The 12440-nt window shown below is 36.1% G+C and overlaps 1 protein-coding gene across 1 annotated transcript; it reads left to right on the top strand.

Annotated features, from left to right (window-relative positions):
- The first annotated feature begins 10422 nt into the window (after positions 1-10422).
- On the top strand, positions 10423-12403 carry LOC107822938 (uncharacterized). Its single transcript, XM_016649528.2, has 2 exons — positions 10423-10762; positions 11952-12403. The coding sequence occupies exons 1-2, from the start codon at positions 10507-10509 to the stop codon at positions 12215-12217; spliced, it is 522 nt and encodes a 173-aa protein (XP_016505014.1). The 5' UTR covers positions 10423-10506; the 3' UTR covers positions 12218-12403.
- Positions 12404-12440: the final 37 nt, after the last annotated feature.

Raw genomic sequence — 12440 nt, 5'->3', positions numbered from 1 at the left:
AATAAAACATATAACGTATGCTCAAAATATTTATTTAATCCTAGTAAGATACAACTATATAAAGTATTTTCCAAGAAAATAATATAAATATGAGATGTGTCATGGCATTATCCTAAAATATTCAACAATAAAGACAATAAAATTATGTAATATAAATATTGCTAATTAAAAAGCTATAATAAAATAAACATAATCTAAAAGTACTAAGTCATGCTAAAATAAATAGACTAATAAGTGAACATTAATTACATGACTAAACGTTAAAGAAAAACAAAAAATAAGTTATGCATTTTTATCTAAATTATTGCAAAAAAAAAAGATATTCAATATATTCCCGTTCGTAATATTGAATTGAATGTCTTTTGTTAGCATTTGTATTGATTTAATTTTTGTTTGGGCTTTTGTTAGCATTATTTAATTTACTAATATTAATGGCTATAAAACTTATTGGAGCACTCAAAAGTTCTAAGTCCAACCTTGAAATAATACCTTAAAAGATAAAATTATGAATTTTTTTAAGAAATATTTATAAATTACATCACAATAAATATATTTAAAATTTCTATATATGTAATGTCGGGTTGGTTTGGTTTTCGGTTTGACTTTCTTTAGTTAAAACCAAACCAAACCAATTATGGTCGGGGGTTTTTTCCAACACCAAACCAAATCAAACCAAACCATAGTCGGGTTTTTTTTCTTGGTTTGACTCGGATTATCGGGTTGGTGCGATTTATCGGTTTCCTTTGTACACCCCTAGGTGTGTGAGTAAGCCGATAAGCTGGTCAATCTGCAATTTAAAAGCACGTTTTGTTTTATATTTGATAAATACAAAAAATATTTATAAGCGGAAGTCAACTAAAAGTCATATGTTGGTTAACAATACCTATTTTTGGTTTAATAGTAAATTTTACTTTTCCTGATATTTGTTATATTCTCCAAAATACTTTTCCCAAAACAAAACTTACCATTTCCTCCCCGTTTCATTTTTGTCATTTATCTTTTTCCATGTAAAGATACTTTTAAATTTTATCTTTTGTGAATATATCTAAAGCATTTCAACAGTCATTTTAATCGGTGCTTTTTCACCAAGTATATTAGATAAAGTTCAATTCTCGTTCTCAATCCAAGACCAATATCAGCTCGAAGCTTCCTTCGTAACTCCCGAAACTTCTTCGTAGTGGCTCCCTTACATCCCTCATTTCAGAGGGAACCTCTTACTATAACTATTTTTACAAAATATGTAATTACTTAATTAAAAAAATCACTTTCAATACTTAATGCTATAGCTACTTTTAATCAGTGAAACCAAAATCTTGTATGGGATAAAATATGTTCATATTTAATGATCGCATGAGAAAGCGACACGTGGAGCCGAAGACAGAAGACAGTCGAACCCGAAGGCAATTATCTCGTTTGTCATCGGAGAGAATGATATTTATAAAGATAAAATAAATGTCTGTCATCCGGTAGCATTCGATGAAAAATATTCTACAATATTAAGCGCGTGATATGTTATAGCGAATATGACATTCACTGCCTACAGTTACACATTCTTCAATGGCCCTCATAATTATCATTTAAGAAGGGATTGATCCTAGGATAATGTTCCCTAGGCGTAATTATAAATAGTGAGCTCTACCATCATTGTAAAAGTGGCAAATTTTCCGACAAGCATACACTGTATTCTATCAGGAACTCAATATCATTTTATTTTCTTGCTTAATATTATTCTCACTGCCCCCGAAGCTCTGCGCCTGGGACTAAAGATATCTGCCGTTTTATTTCAATCTCAAGGCTAGGTCTTACATTTTTGTCTAATTCATCTATTATTTATGGGTCAAATCGATTCACTTGTCTATACACCACGTATAAATTCAATTGTACCAGTTTACAGGTAAACAGTTTGGCGCCAACTATGGGGCATAGACAGTTGTATAATTGAATTGATCCCCGCATCTATTATTAACTTGTTTGATTTTTTGTTCTTAACAAAAATTATTAAAAATGGCAGATAATGGTGTTAATAACACACACAATGTTGACGCTTAAAGAAGTCAGCCTCAGCACGAAGATTACCCGCGACGAGAGGAATGAGACCACACCGGTCCACGACGGTCGATATTCGCAACATGTTCGAGAGGCATTTCGTAATGATGCTGAAGATTAGCATGTCGTCAAAGCGGTAAGGATCTTGAAGGAGAAACAAGAGACCATTATAGGCCATCTCACACGGCAGGATCATGTCCTGGCAGAATTAAAACATGCGTTGTTAGGTGCCTCCAACAATGGGAATGGACAAGGTGCAGCTCCTTCGGCTGCTCCCGCAAATCAAACAATGCGGAGGGTCGATAACAACACCCCGAGGGCGAAGTCAGTTTTGATTGGGTCGGGGGTAACGGTGGCAGACCCGGTAACAACGATGAAAATGATCCCCTTAAAACCAAACTTATGCGATTTATAAGGGAAATAAATTCCCGAATGGATCAAATTTTGGGTGCACCACCAGTACTGAAAAGGCCAGATTCAAAGAAGTATACCAGTTACCGTTTAAACCGAGCGCAGCACCATAGTTGATCTCGAAGTGGTTTAAAATGCCAGACGTGACGAAGTATGATAGGACTTCAAATCTTCAAGAGCATATTACCACTTATTCAACGGCGATGAAGGAGAACGATTTTGCTCCCCACGAGATTGAGTCAGTTTTATTGAAGAAATTCAGGGAGACCCTAATGAAGGGAGCTTAACATGGTATTCGTTCTTGCTCGAGCACTTCATAGACTCCTTCGAGATGCTCGTGGACTCTTTCATCAATGTGATGACCCAAAATGTCATATTTAAATTAAATAATCATCTCGATATTTTAAGACCTTGAAAAGCGGTATCAATAATTTTTCGACTTGCGTGCGCAGTCCGTATAATTTTCCGGAAGGTTTTTATGTGAAAAATGGATTAAATTGTGAACTAGAGCTTTAAAACTCAACTGGGTTGACTTCAGTCAACATTTTGAGCAAACGAATCCGGATAAAAGTTTTTACCATTTCGGTAGTTCTGTATCGTGATTTGGGACTTGGTCATATAACCGAAATCGAATTCGGAGGTCCCTAGATCAAATTATCGTCATTTAACGGAATCTAGAAATCTAAGGCTAAAGATTTCTTAGGTTTGACCGGAGGGTTGACTTTTTGATATCGAGGTCGAAATCTAGTTCTAGAAATTTTTATAGCTTCGTTATGTCATTTATGACTTGTGTGCAAAATTTAAAGTCAATCGGACTTGAAGTGATAGGTTTTTGCATCGAATATAGAAGTTGGACGTTCTTAGTTTCATTAGGCTTGAATGGGGATGTGATTCACGATTTTAGCATTATTTGATGCGATTTGAGGTTCCGACTAAGTGCGTATCATATTTTAGGACTTGTTGGTGTATTTTGTTGAAGTCTCGAGGGCCTCAGGTGGATTTCAGAAGGTCAACGGGTAGAAAAAGCTGCTGAAATTCTCTTTGGGAAGCTGCTGTCTTTTTTTTTTACAGCATCATGTACAGTACCCCGTGAATAGATTGTGAACTATGTAAAAAATATATTAAATTGTGAACTAGAGCTTTAAAACTCAACTGAGTTGACTTCGGTCAATATTTTGAGCAAACGAACCCGGATAAAAAAATTTACCAATTCGGTAGTTCCGTATCGTGATTTGGGACTTGGTCATATAATCAAAATCGAATTCGGAGGTCCCTAGATCAAATTATCGTCATTAACGGAATCTAGAAATCTAAGGCTAAAGATTTTTTAGGTTTGACCGGAGAGCTGACTTTTTGATATCAGGATTGAAATCTAGTTCTGAAAATTTTTATAGCTTCGTTATGTCATTTATGACTTGTGTGCAAAATTTGAAGTCAATCGGACTTGATTTGATAGGTTTTTGCATCGAATATAGAAGTTGGACGTTCTTAGTTTCATTAGGCTTGAATGGGGATGTGATTCACGGTTTTAGTATTATTTGATGCGATTTGAGGTTTCGACTAAGTCCGTATCATATTTTAGGACTTGTTGGTGTATTTTGTTGAAGTCCCGAGGGCCTCGGGTGGATTTCGGAAGGTCAACAGGTAGAAAACGTTGCTGAAATTCTCTTTGGGAAGCTGCTGTCTTTTTTTTACAGCATCATGTACAGTACCCCGTGAACAGTACCGTGTACAGTACCCCATGAACAGTGCGGTGTACAGTACCCCGTGAACAGTCGTGAACAGTGTGAACACGTGAACAGTACCCAGAATTTTTCTGGACAGAACATTAAGTCCATTTTTAGCGAATTGGAGCTCGGGAAGAGGCGATTTTCGGGAGATTTTCAGAGAAAACAATAGGGTAAGTGTTCTTAACTTAATTTTGGTAAGATTACCCGAATCTATTACTAGTTTTGGCATTTAATTGATGATTTTAATTGGGAAAATCTTGAAAACTCTCTTGGTTTAATTTGAAGATTTGAGGGTCGAGTTGATGTCGGATTTTAGTAAAATTGGTATGGTTGGACTCGTGGTTGGATGAGGTTTCATATTCCGTAATTTTTGTCGGGGTACGAGACATGGGCCCCACGAACGAATTTTTAGTGCAATTTCGGATTTTTAATGGAAAATATAGAATTTCATATGGAATTAATTCCTATAATTTTTATTGACTAAATCGAATTGTTTATGACTAGATTTGAGAATTTCGGGCACGAATTCGCGAGGCAAAGACTTATTGGAATTTTGAATTGGTTGCAAAGCGAGGTAAGTGTTTGGTCTAACCTTAGCTTGAGGGATTAGGAGTTGTGTCTTATTTGCTACATGTTAATTGTGGAGTATGACGTATAGGCATGGTGACGAGTATCTATACGTTGGTGTCAAGCATGCCCGTGAGTCTTGTATTATAATTGTTATGACTCTGTTGTGGTTTATTGCGCTTCATATGTTATTATCACCATTGTTCCCTTGTCGGGATGTTTGTTTGATATTATTTTTTCCTTGTCGGGATGTTTGTTTGATAGTATTGTTCCCTTGCTGGGATATTGTTGAAATATCATTGTTCCCTTGCCAGGAAGTTGTTATATTGCTCTTTTTTCCCTTGACAGGATTCCTTGTGATTATTGTTGGCTTGTAAATGGGAGCGGGTGGTACGCCTACCACAAGATATAATGAAATGGGAGCGGGTGGTACGCCTACCACAAGATATAATGAAATGGGAGCGGGTGGTACGCCTACCACAAGATATAATGAAATGGGAGCGGGTGGTACGCCTACCACAAGATATAATGAAATGGGAGTGGGTGGTACGCCTACCACAAGATATAATGAAATGGGAGCGGGTGGTACGCCTACCACGAGATACATGAAATAAGAGCGGGTGGCACGCCTGCCACGAGATACAGGAAATGGGATCTTGTTGCATGCCTGCAACAAGATGTGAAAAGAAAGTGAAATCTGCCTTTGTTTTCTTTATTCTTGTTAGTGATTGGATTTTGATTTCTTTATAATTCTCTTAATATTCTGTTTTTACCCTTTTTTTTCTATGGTCAATACTCCAAATTTCAACAATTGTTACATTTTTAACTCAATTGATTTCTCAACTAAATTTTCCTTAAACCATTTGAGGTTGTACTTTACCTAAAAAGGAATACAATGTTTTGATTTATTGATTTCTCGTATTAAAGGTAATGATTCATTTGATATTGTACTTTAATTGAAAAGGGTATCTTCTTTATCAAGTTATTTCTAAAAATAACTTCATCTTTTCTTGTTGATTTCCTAATTGGGTTGGAAGTTGTACTCTACTTTATGTTAAATGAATGAGGCGTCACAAAGTGACCTTTACTCGAAAGAATTATATTCGAAAGATGTTTATTTGAAAGATATTTATTTAAAGGAAATATATTCGAAATATATTCATTGAAAAGCATATTATCTTAGAGATTATTACTTGAAGGATTCATAGGCGAAAGATTTATATTTTAAGGACTTGATAAATTGATTGCACTTGTATCTATTATTTGTTGAGAAACATTTATGGTGTTCTTGTTGCATGCTATTTATATCACTGGTTGATCATTGTTGCCATCATTGTTATCTGCTTCCTATTATTTTTGTATGCTATATTGCACAAGTTTATTTGGTAGTCTGGTCCTAGCCTCGGCACTACTTCGCCGAGGTTAGGCTAGGCACTTACCAGCACATGGGGTCGGTTGTGCTGATACTACACTCTGCACTATGTTCAGATACTGATACCGGAGTGCTTGGACCGCAGTGAGGGTGCTGTCTTCAGCCCACACAGGCGACACGAGGTAGTCTTGCAGACGTCCGCGGGCCTTGGCGTCACCTCCTATCTTTTCCTTTATCATGTTTCCTTTACTCATTTTAGAAACAGTGTTCATTTTATCTTTCAGACTTTATATGTAGTATTCTTAGACCGTCTGTGAAGCTGTGACACCAAATTTTGGGTAGAGTTGTATTTAGACTTCCGCAGTTTTGTATTAAGATAAGTTGTCAGATTTTGTCTTCCGCTTAATTATTTTTGCTATTTGCATGATATCTACTCATCACTGATAATAGTTTAAACTGGAAAAGGTTAAGTAATTAGGATAATTTGGCTTGCCTAGCTTTCACCAGTAGGCGCCATCACGGCTCTCGAAGGTGTGAAATCCGGGTCGTGACAATCAAGGCCCATGCCGGGGCCAAAAAGGTAAAGGCCCATAATGCTGACATATTAAGGATTGCACAAGGAGAGTCTGAGTTGCTATAGGAGTTTGTGACAGAATTCCAAAATGAAAGGATGTTGCTACCATCTGTACAGGACGAATGGGCGACAGAAGCATTTACCAAAGGTTTGAATCCAAGAAGTTCTAATGCTTCCCGGATTTTGAAATAAAGCTTGCTCGAGTTCCAGGCGACAACATGGGCAGATGATCACAACCGGTACGAATCACAAATAAGAATCGAAGATGATCAAATCGGTTTTCTGGCATCAACCAAGGGTCGAGATCGAGAGAAGAATAGAGAGAAGTCAAGAGATGATTTTGATTTAGATCGAAAGTCTTCAAGTGGACAATGTTTACCCTATGAATGGGTCGAAGGACGCGACAGAGGTTTCCAGTCGGCGGATAGATTCACCACCGATAGGAGAATTGATAACGGCCGAAATAACAGGTCGTTGCAGAACAAGGAAACGTCAGGTTCTCAAAATTCTTCCTACCATAGGATTTCCGAATACAACTTCAACGTCAGCGTATTGGAGTTGGTGTCAGCTATGAGGAAAATTAAAGAAGCACGATTCCCGAAGCTAATGAGATCTGATGCCAGCCAAAGGGATCCTAAATTATGGTGTGAATACCACGGGACAAATGGTCATTGGAATGGGGACTGCTGGCATCTATGTGAAGATATGGACACATTGCTGAAAAACGGCCATCTCAATAAATTTTTAAGTTATCGGGCTAAAAACAACTGCAGTCGCAATTGTGATAATGTAGAACCTTCAAAAGCAGGAGAAGATCCCCCGCGCCTGACGATCAACATGATTTTCAGGGGGAACGAGATTAACGGGGTTACATTCTCGGAGGCAAAAAAGATGAAGGTGTCAATGACCCACAACAAAAGACTCCGGGAAGTCACTGAAGATGAAATTACTTTAACGGAGGAAGATGTAGATGGATTATTGCTACCGCACAACGATGCGTTGGTAATTTCTTTAAGTGTCTTAGCTTTCAAAATTAACCATATTTTGGTGGACCTAGGAAGTTCGACCAACATCATACAATGGAGGGTGTTGGAGCAAGACAATCTCACCGGAAGTATCATTCCGGCCACAAAACGCCTAGTCGGGTTCAACCTAGCAAGTGCGACAACCCAAGGAGAGATCATGTTGCCTAAGAATGCCGAATGGGTAATGAAGACAACCCTTTTTGAGGTGGTAGACGGCGATATGGGTTATAAAATCATCCTGGGGAGATCATGGTTTCACGAGATGAAGGTTGTGTCATCAACATATCATCAGTTTTTGAAATTCCCAACTCCCGAGGGAGTTAGACAAATAAGAGGCGACCAACCGGCAACGAGAGAAATGAATTCACTCTCAGTTTCCAGTAGCAGAGGGAAGGATCATGCGCCATAGCAATTACAGGAACCGATGCTTGCTACCGAGCCGAGTGAAGTCAACTAGGGGGAGGAGTCGTCAGAATCCTCTCAGGTGTCGAGGTATTTCCAGGTACCAGAAGACAAGGATGCAACAAAGTCCATATTGGAAGAACTTGAACAAGTCGCATTGTTTGAAAAGTTTCTGGAGAGGAAGTTCCACTTGGGGATAGGATTGCACCCCGAACTCAGGTCTGGATCTATTGAATTTCTTATATTTAATGTAGATTGTTTTGCATGGTCGCATGCGGATATGACAGGTATCCCGCTAGAAGTGTTTGTACACAAGCTAAGCTTGGATCCCAATATCCCTCTAGTAAGAAAGAAAAAATGTCCTATTGCTGAGGTCAGGAATAAATTATTCAAGGAATAGGTAACTCGCTTGCTTGATATTGGTTCAATTCTAGAGGTAAAGAATCCTGACTGGCTAGCTAGCATAGTAGTAATTCTGAAGAAGAATAATAAATTTCGCATGTGCCTAGACTATAAGGACTTAAATAAGGCATACCCAAAAGACTCGTTCTTATTACCAAACATTGATCAAATTATTGATGCGACGGCTGGGGCACGAGTTGATGAGTGTCCTCAATTCTTACTCCGGGTACAACCAAATCAAGATGATCCCGGAGGATCAGGAAAAAACTTCATTTCTTCAATGTCCCTCATAATTGTCATTTAAAATGTGTTTGATCCTAGAACCTTGTTCCCTAGGCGTAATTATAAATAATGAGTTCTACCATCATTGTAGAGGGGGCGAATTTTCTGACAAGCATACACTGTTTTCTGCCCCCTGAAGCTCTGCGCACGAGACTAAAGATATCTGTCGTTTATTTCAATTTCAAGGCTAAGTCTTGTATTTTTGTTTAATTCATCTATTATTTATGGGTCAAATCAATTCACTTGTCTATAAACCAAGTATAAATTTAACTCTACCGTTCTAGGGGTAAACAAAGCTACCACTACAATATTTCATCTAATTACATGGAGAATGACGCTTAATTGAGTCGTCTTCACATTCCACCTCTAATATATATAAGAACCTAGAAATGAATTTAGCCATTCTTGCCAATAATTGCACATTAGCACTGACTTATATGAAAGAACGCATTATAAGCTTGAACTAAAGAAGTTTGTCATTAGTTCGACTACTTAATTTTTATAAATATTTTAACTGATGTCATTATTACATCAACCCACCATTCTTGAAGATTAAGTGGTGCTAAGTAGGGGCAAAGGCAGCCTTATAACTATAAATTCGGTAGAACCCAATAACTTTAGGATATATTTATATTGAATATTTTGTTAAATATATATTAATAATTACTCCCTCCGTCCCAAAAATGATGATACTTTTCAGATTTTGAGAATCAAATTTCTTAATTTTGACCATAAATTTTTACATGGAATTTTTTAGCTTTTTAAAATAAAATTTATATATTTGAAAACTATATAAAAGTATTATAAGTTTACAATAAGTTATAATAATTAATAGTTCAACATATTTAAAAATATTTAAAAGGTATACGAAAAAGTTATGGTGAAAGAACAACTTACTTGACTCTTGAAATCCGAAAAGTATCATGCTTTTTGGGATGAAGGGAGTATCTAAAGTCTAAACCAGTAAGTAAGTAAAAAGGATTATGGTGCAAGCCCCATGAACTAAAAATTCTAACTCCGCCTCAAGTCCATTTGCTCCGTTGACTTCGTTTATTTTATTCAGTTCCGGAAGCAATATTTTGCCCGTTATTATCGCACCTAATGATGGATTATAACCTCTTTTTGACCAGCAACCCATTAATTGGGAAAGTAAAAATGAACAGTTAATCTGACTTTTGTAAGGTCTTCCAAGTTGGCTGCCTTTTAATGGATTCCTAACTAAGGCAAAAAACTTCCAAGCAAGATTGATAATTAATAATAATAATAATAAAAAAGATAATAAGGTTACATTCCAACTTCAAAAAAGATAAATGCTCAATATATTACGGCAAGTTTAAGTGTATTTCCGTTAACATATAGAATAAGACTTGATTTATATAATATGTTACTCCACATGGGAAACTAATAGTTAGTGGTGGAAGTACTGAACATAGTTTACTCAGTCTCGCTTGAAAAGATATAAACAGTGGGGAAAAACTAGAATTATATTTTTGCACTAATTTTCCTGTCTCACCAACCAACTAATTCAGGAAAATGACCAACTGATTTCTTACTCGTTTCCTAATTAGTCTTCATTTTGACCATATACTTTTGCTATAAATATTCCATATCAGTTGGCTCACTCATCATCCCCAGCACTTCAACTTTTCTTCTTCTCATTAGCAAATTTTTCGAGTTTTAGGGATCGGAGCTGAAATGGCATTTGTTAAGGCACAAGCATTTCTCTTACTTGCAGTATTCTCATGCATGTTTGCTATTGGTTTAGCCAACTATGACTTCAACTGGGGTCCTAGAAACTGGAACAAAACCGATTGCCCTTATACTCATCCACCAAATGCTACTCAAACTTCCAATAGATTCATTGTTGGAGGTTCAGAAAATTGGCATTATGGCTTCAACTACATGGATTGGGCTCGAATGAGTGCTCCTTTCTTTGTTAATGACACCTTAGGTATACATTTCTTTCAAGTTTCTTCTTTTTGTGCATGTGCTTATCATTTCTTAAAAATAAATTTAAGGCGGAGCACTGAATTGTCTTTGCCAAAAAATTATACTGTGTATATAGGTAATTAATTTTTTTTGATGTATATGCATGCATTGTCAATGACACCTTAGGTATATATTTCTTTTAAGTTCCTCTTTTAATTTAGTACATGTGCATGTCATTTCTTTTACATAACTCAAGGGTTTGACTAAAACTTTTTGACTGAAAAATTATGTATAATATATATATATATGCATGGATTAATGTTGCATCCCCTCACATGGGAAGCTTTCAGTTTATCGCATGTTTGGCCAAGTTTCAAAAATCAACTTATTTACTCAAAAATATTTTTTTCCAAAAGTACTTTTGGTGAGAAACCGTTTGTGTTTGACTATTTAATTTGAAAAGCACTTCTCAGCAATAATTAGTATTTGGTCAAGATTTTAGAAAGTGCTTTTAAGTGTATTTTTCTCAAAAGTTCTTTTGGAAAAAAATTATTTTTTTCTGCGTCTCCAAAACTGGTTTTACTTCTACTCAGGAATACTTTTTTCTTTTAAAAGCTTGGTCAAACACTTCAACTTTAGAAAAAAAAGAAGCATGCTTTTGATTTTGGAGAAGTTAAGCCAAACATGCTATTAATACCAAAGGATTTTCAAAAAATATTTTAGGTTATGAGTTTGACTCGTAAACATGCATGACATTTTACTTCTTTTTAATTCCCTCACGGAAAATATTGCCTCTGCCACTGCATAAATTAGTAAGTAATGCAAGATGCATCAATATATACCGTGGTGGAAGCATGATTTTTACCAAAGGAATTCAAAAAAAAATAAGTAAACACACGAAGAAGTTATGGGAATTCACCATCTTATATATAAAAAAAAAAAAAAAAAAAAAATTGACCCAGTGTAATTATATTTTCAAGCGAAGGAGGTTCGGCTGAATTCCCTGCCGCCGGACTAACTCCACCCTGAACATACATACTACTAGTAAATTAGTTTCTATTATCTATGCATGGTCAGATGTAGCATAAAGTGTCATGGTTCAAGTATATTTTAACCTATTAACAACAAAGGAATATATTAATAGTGGATATGCAGAATGTTATATATTTACTGACTTAAAATTTTGGATCCGCTTCTGTGGTATATGACAGTGTTCAAGTTCGATCCACCAAACGCAAATGGTACCGGATTTCCACACAGTGTTTACTTACTACCAAACTATAGGAGCTTCAACAAGTGCGATTTCAGGAGGGCTAAAAGGATAGCAGATCCAACTCAAGGTGCTGGTGAAGGATTTGAGTTTGTGTTGAAGAAAATGCAGACTTATTATTTTGCTTGTGGAGAGCACCAAGGCATCCATTGCAAGACTGGGAATATGAAATTTGCTGTGATGCCACTCAAACATTGGCGTTTCTGAATTAAAAGAGAGTTGCAGACTGTGCTGTGGCTTGGAATTTGGAAGATGCATACTGATTACACTTTTAAAATGCTTTTTTGTGTTTTGATTGAATAAAGAGAAAGAACTTTGACCTGACTTTAGTATATTTTTCATTTCGACTAAAATGTAATATCAGTTTTGGATCAATTACATTGTGGTTTTTAATACGTTGTGTTAATTTTCCATATTTTCATGTTATGTA

This window comes from Nicotiana tabacum, chromosome 5 (genome assembly GCF_000715075.1).
Source record: "Nicotiana tabacum cultivar K326 chromosome 5, ASM71507v2, whole genome shotgun sequence".
In the NCBI taxonomy this organism is placed as follows: Eukaryota; Viridiplantae; Streptophyta; class Magnoliopsida; order Solanales; family Solanaceae; genus Nicotiana; species Nicotiana tabacum.
This window is presented reverse-complemented; position numbering and strand designations above follow the sequence as displayed.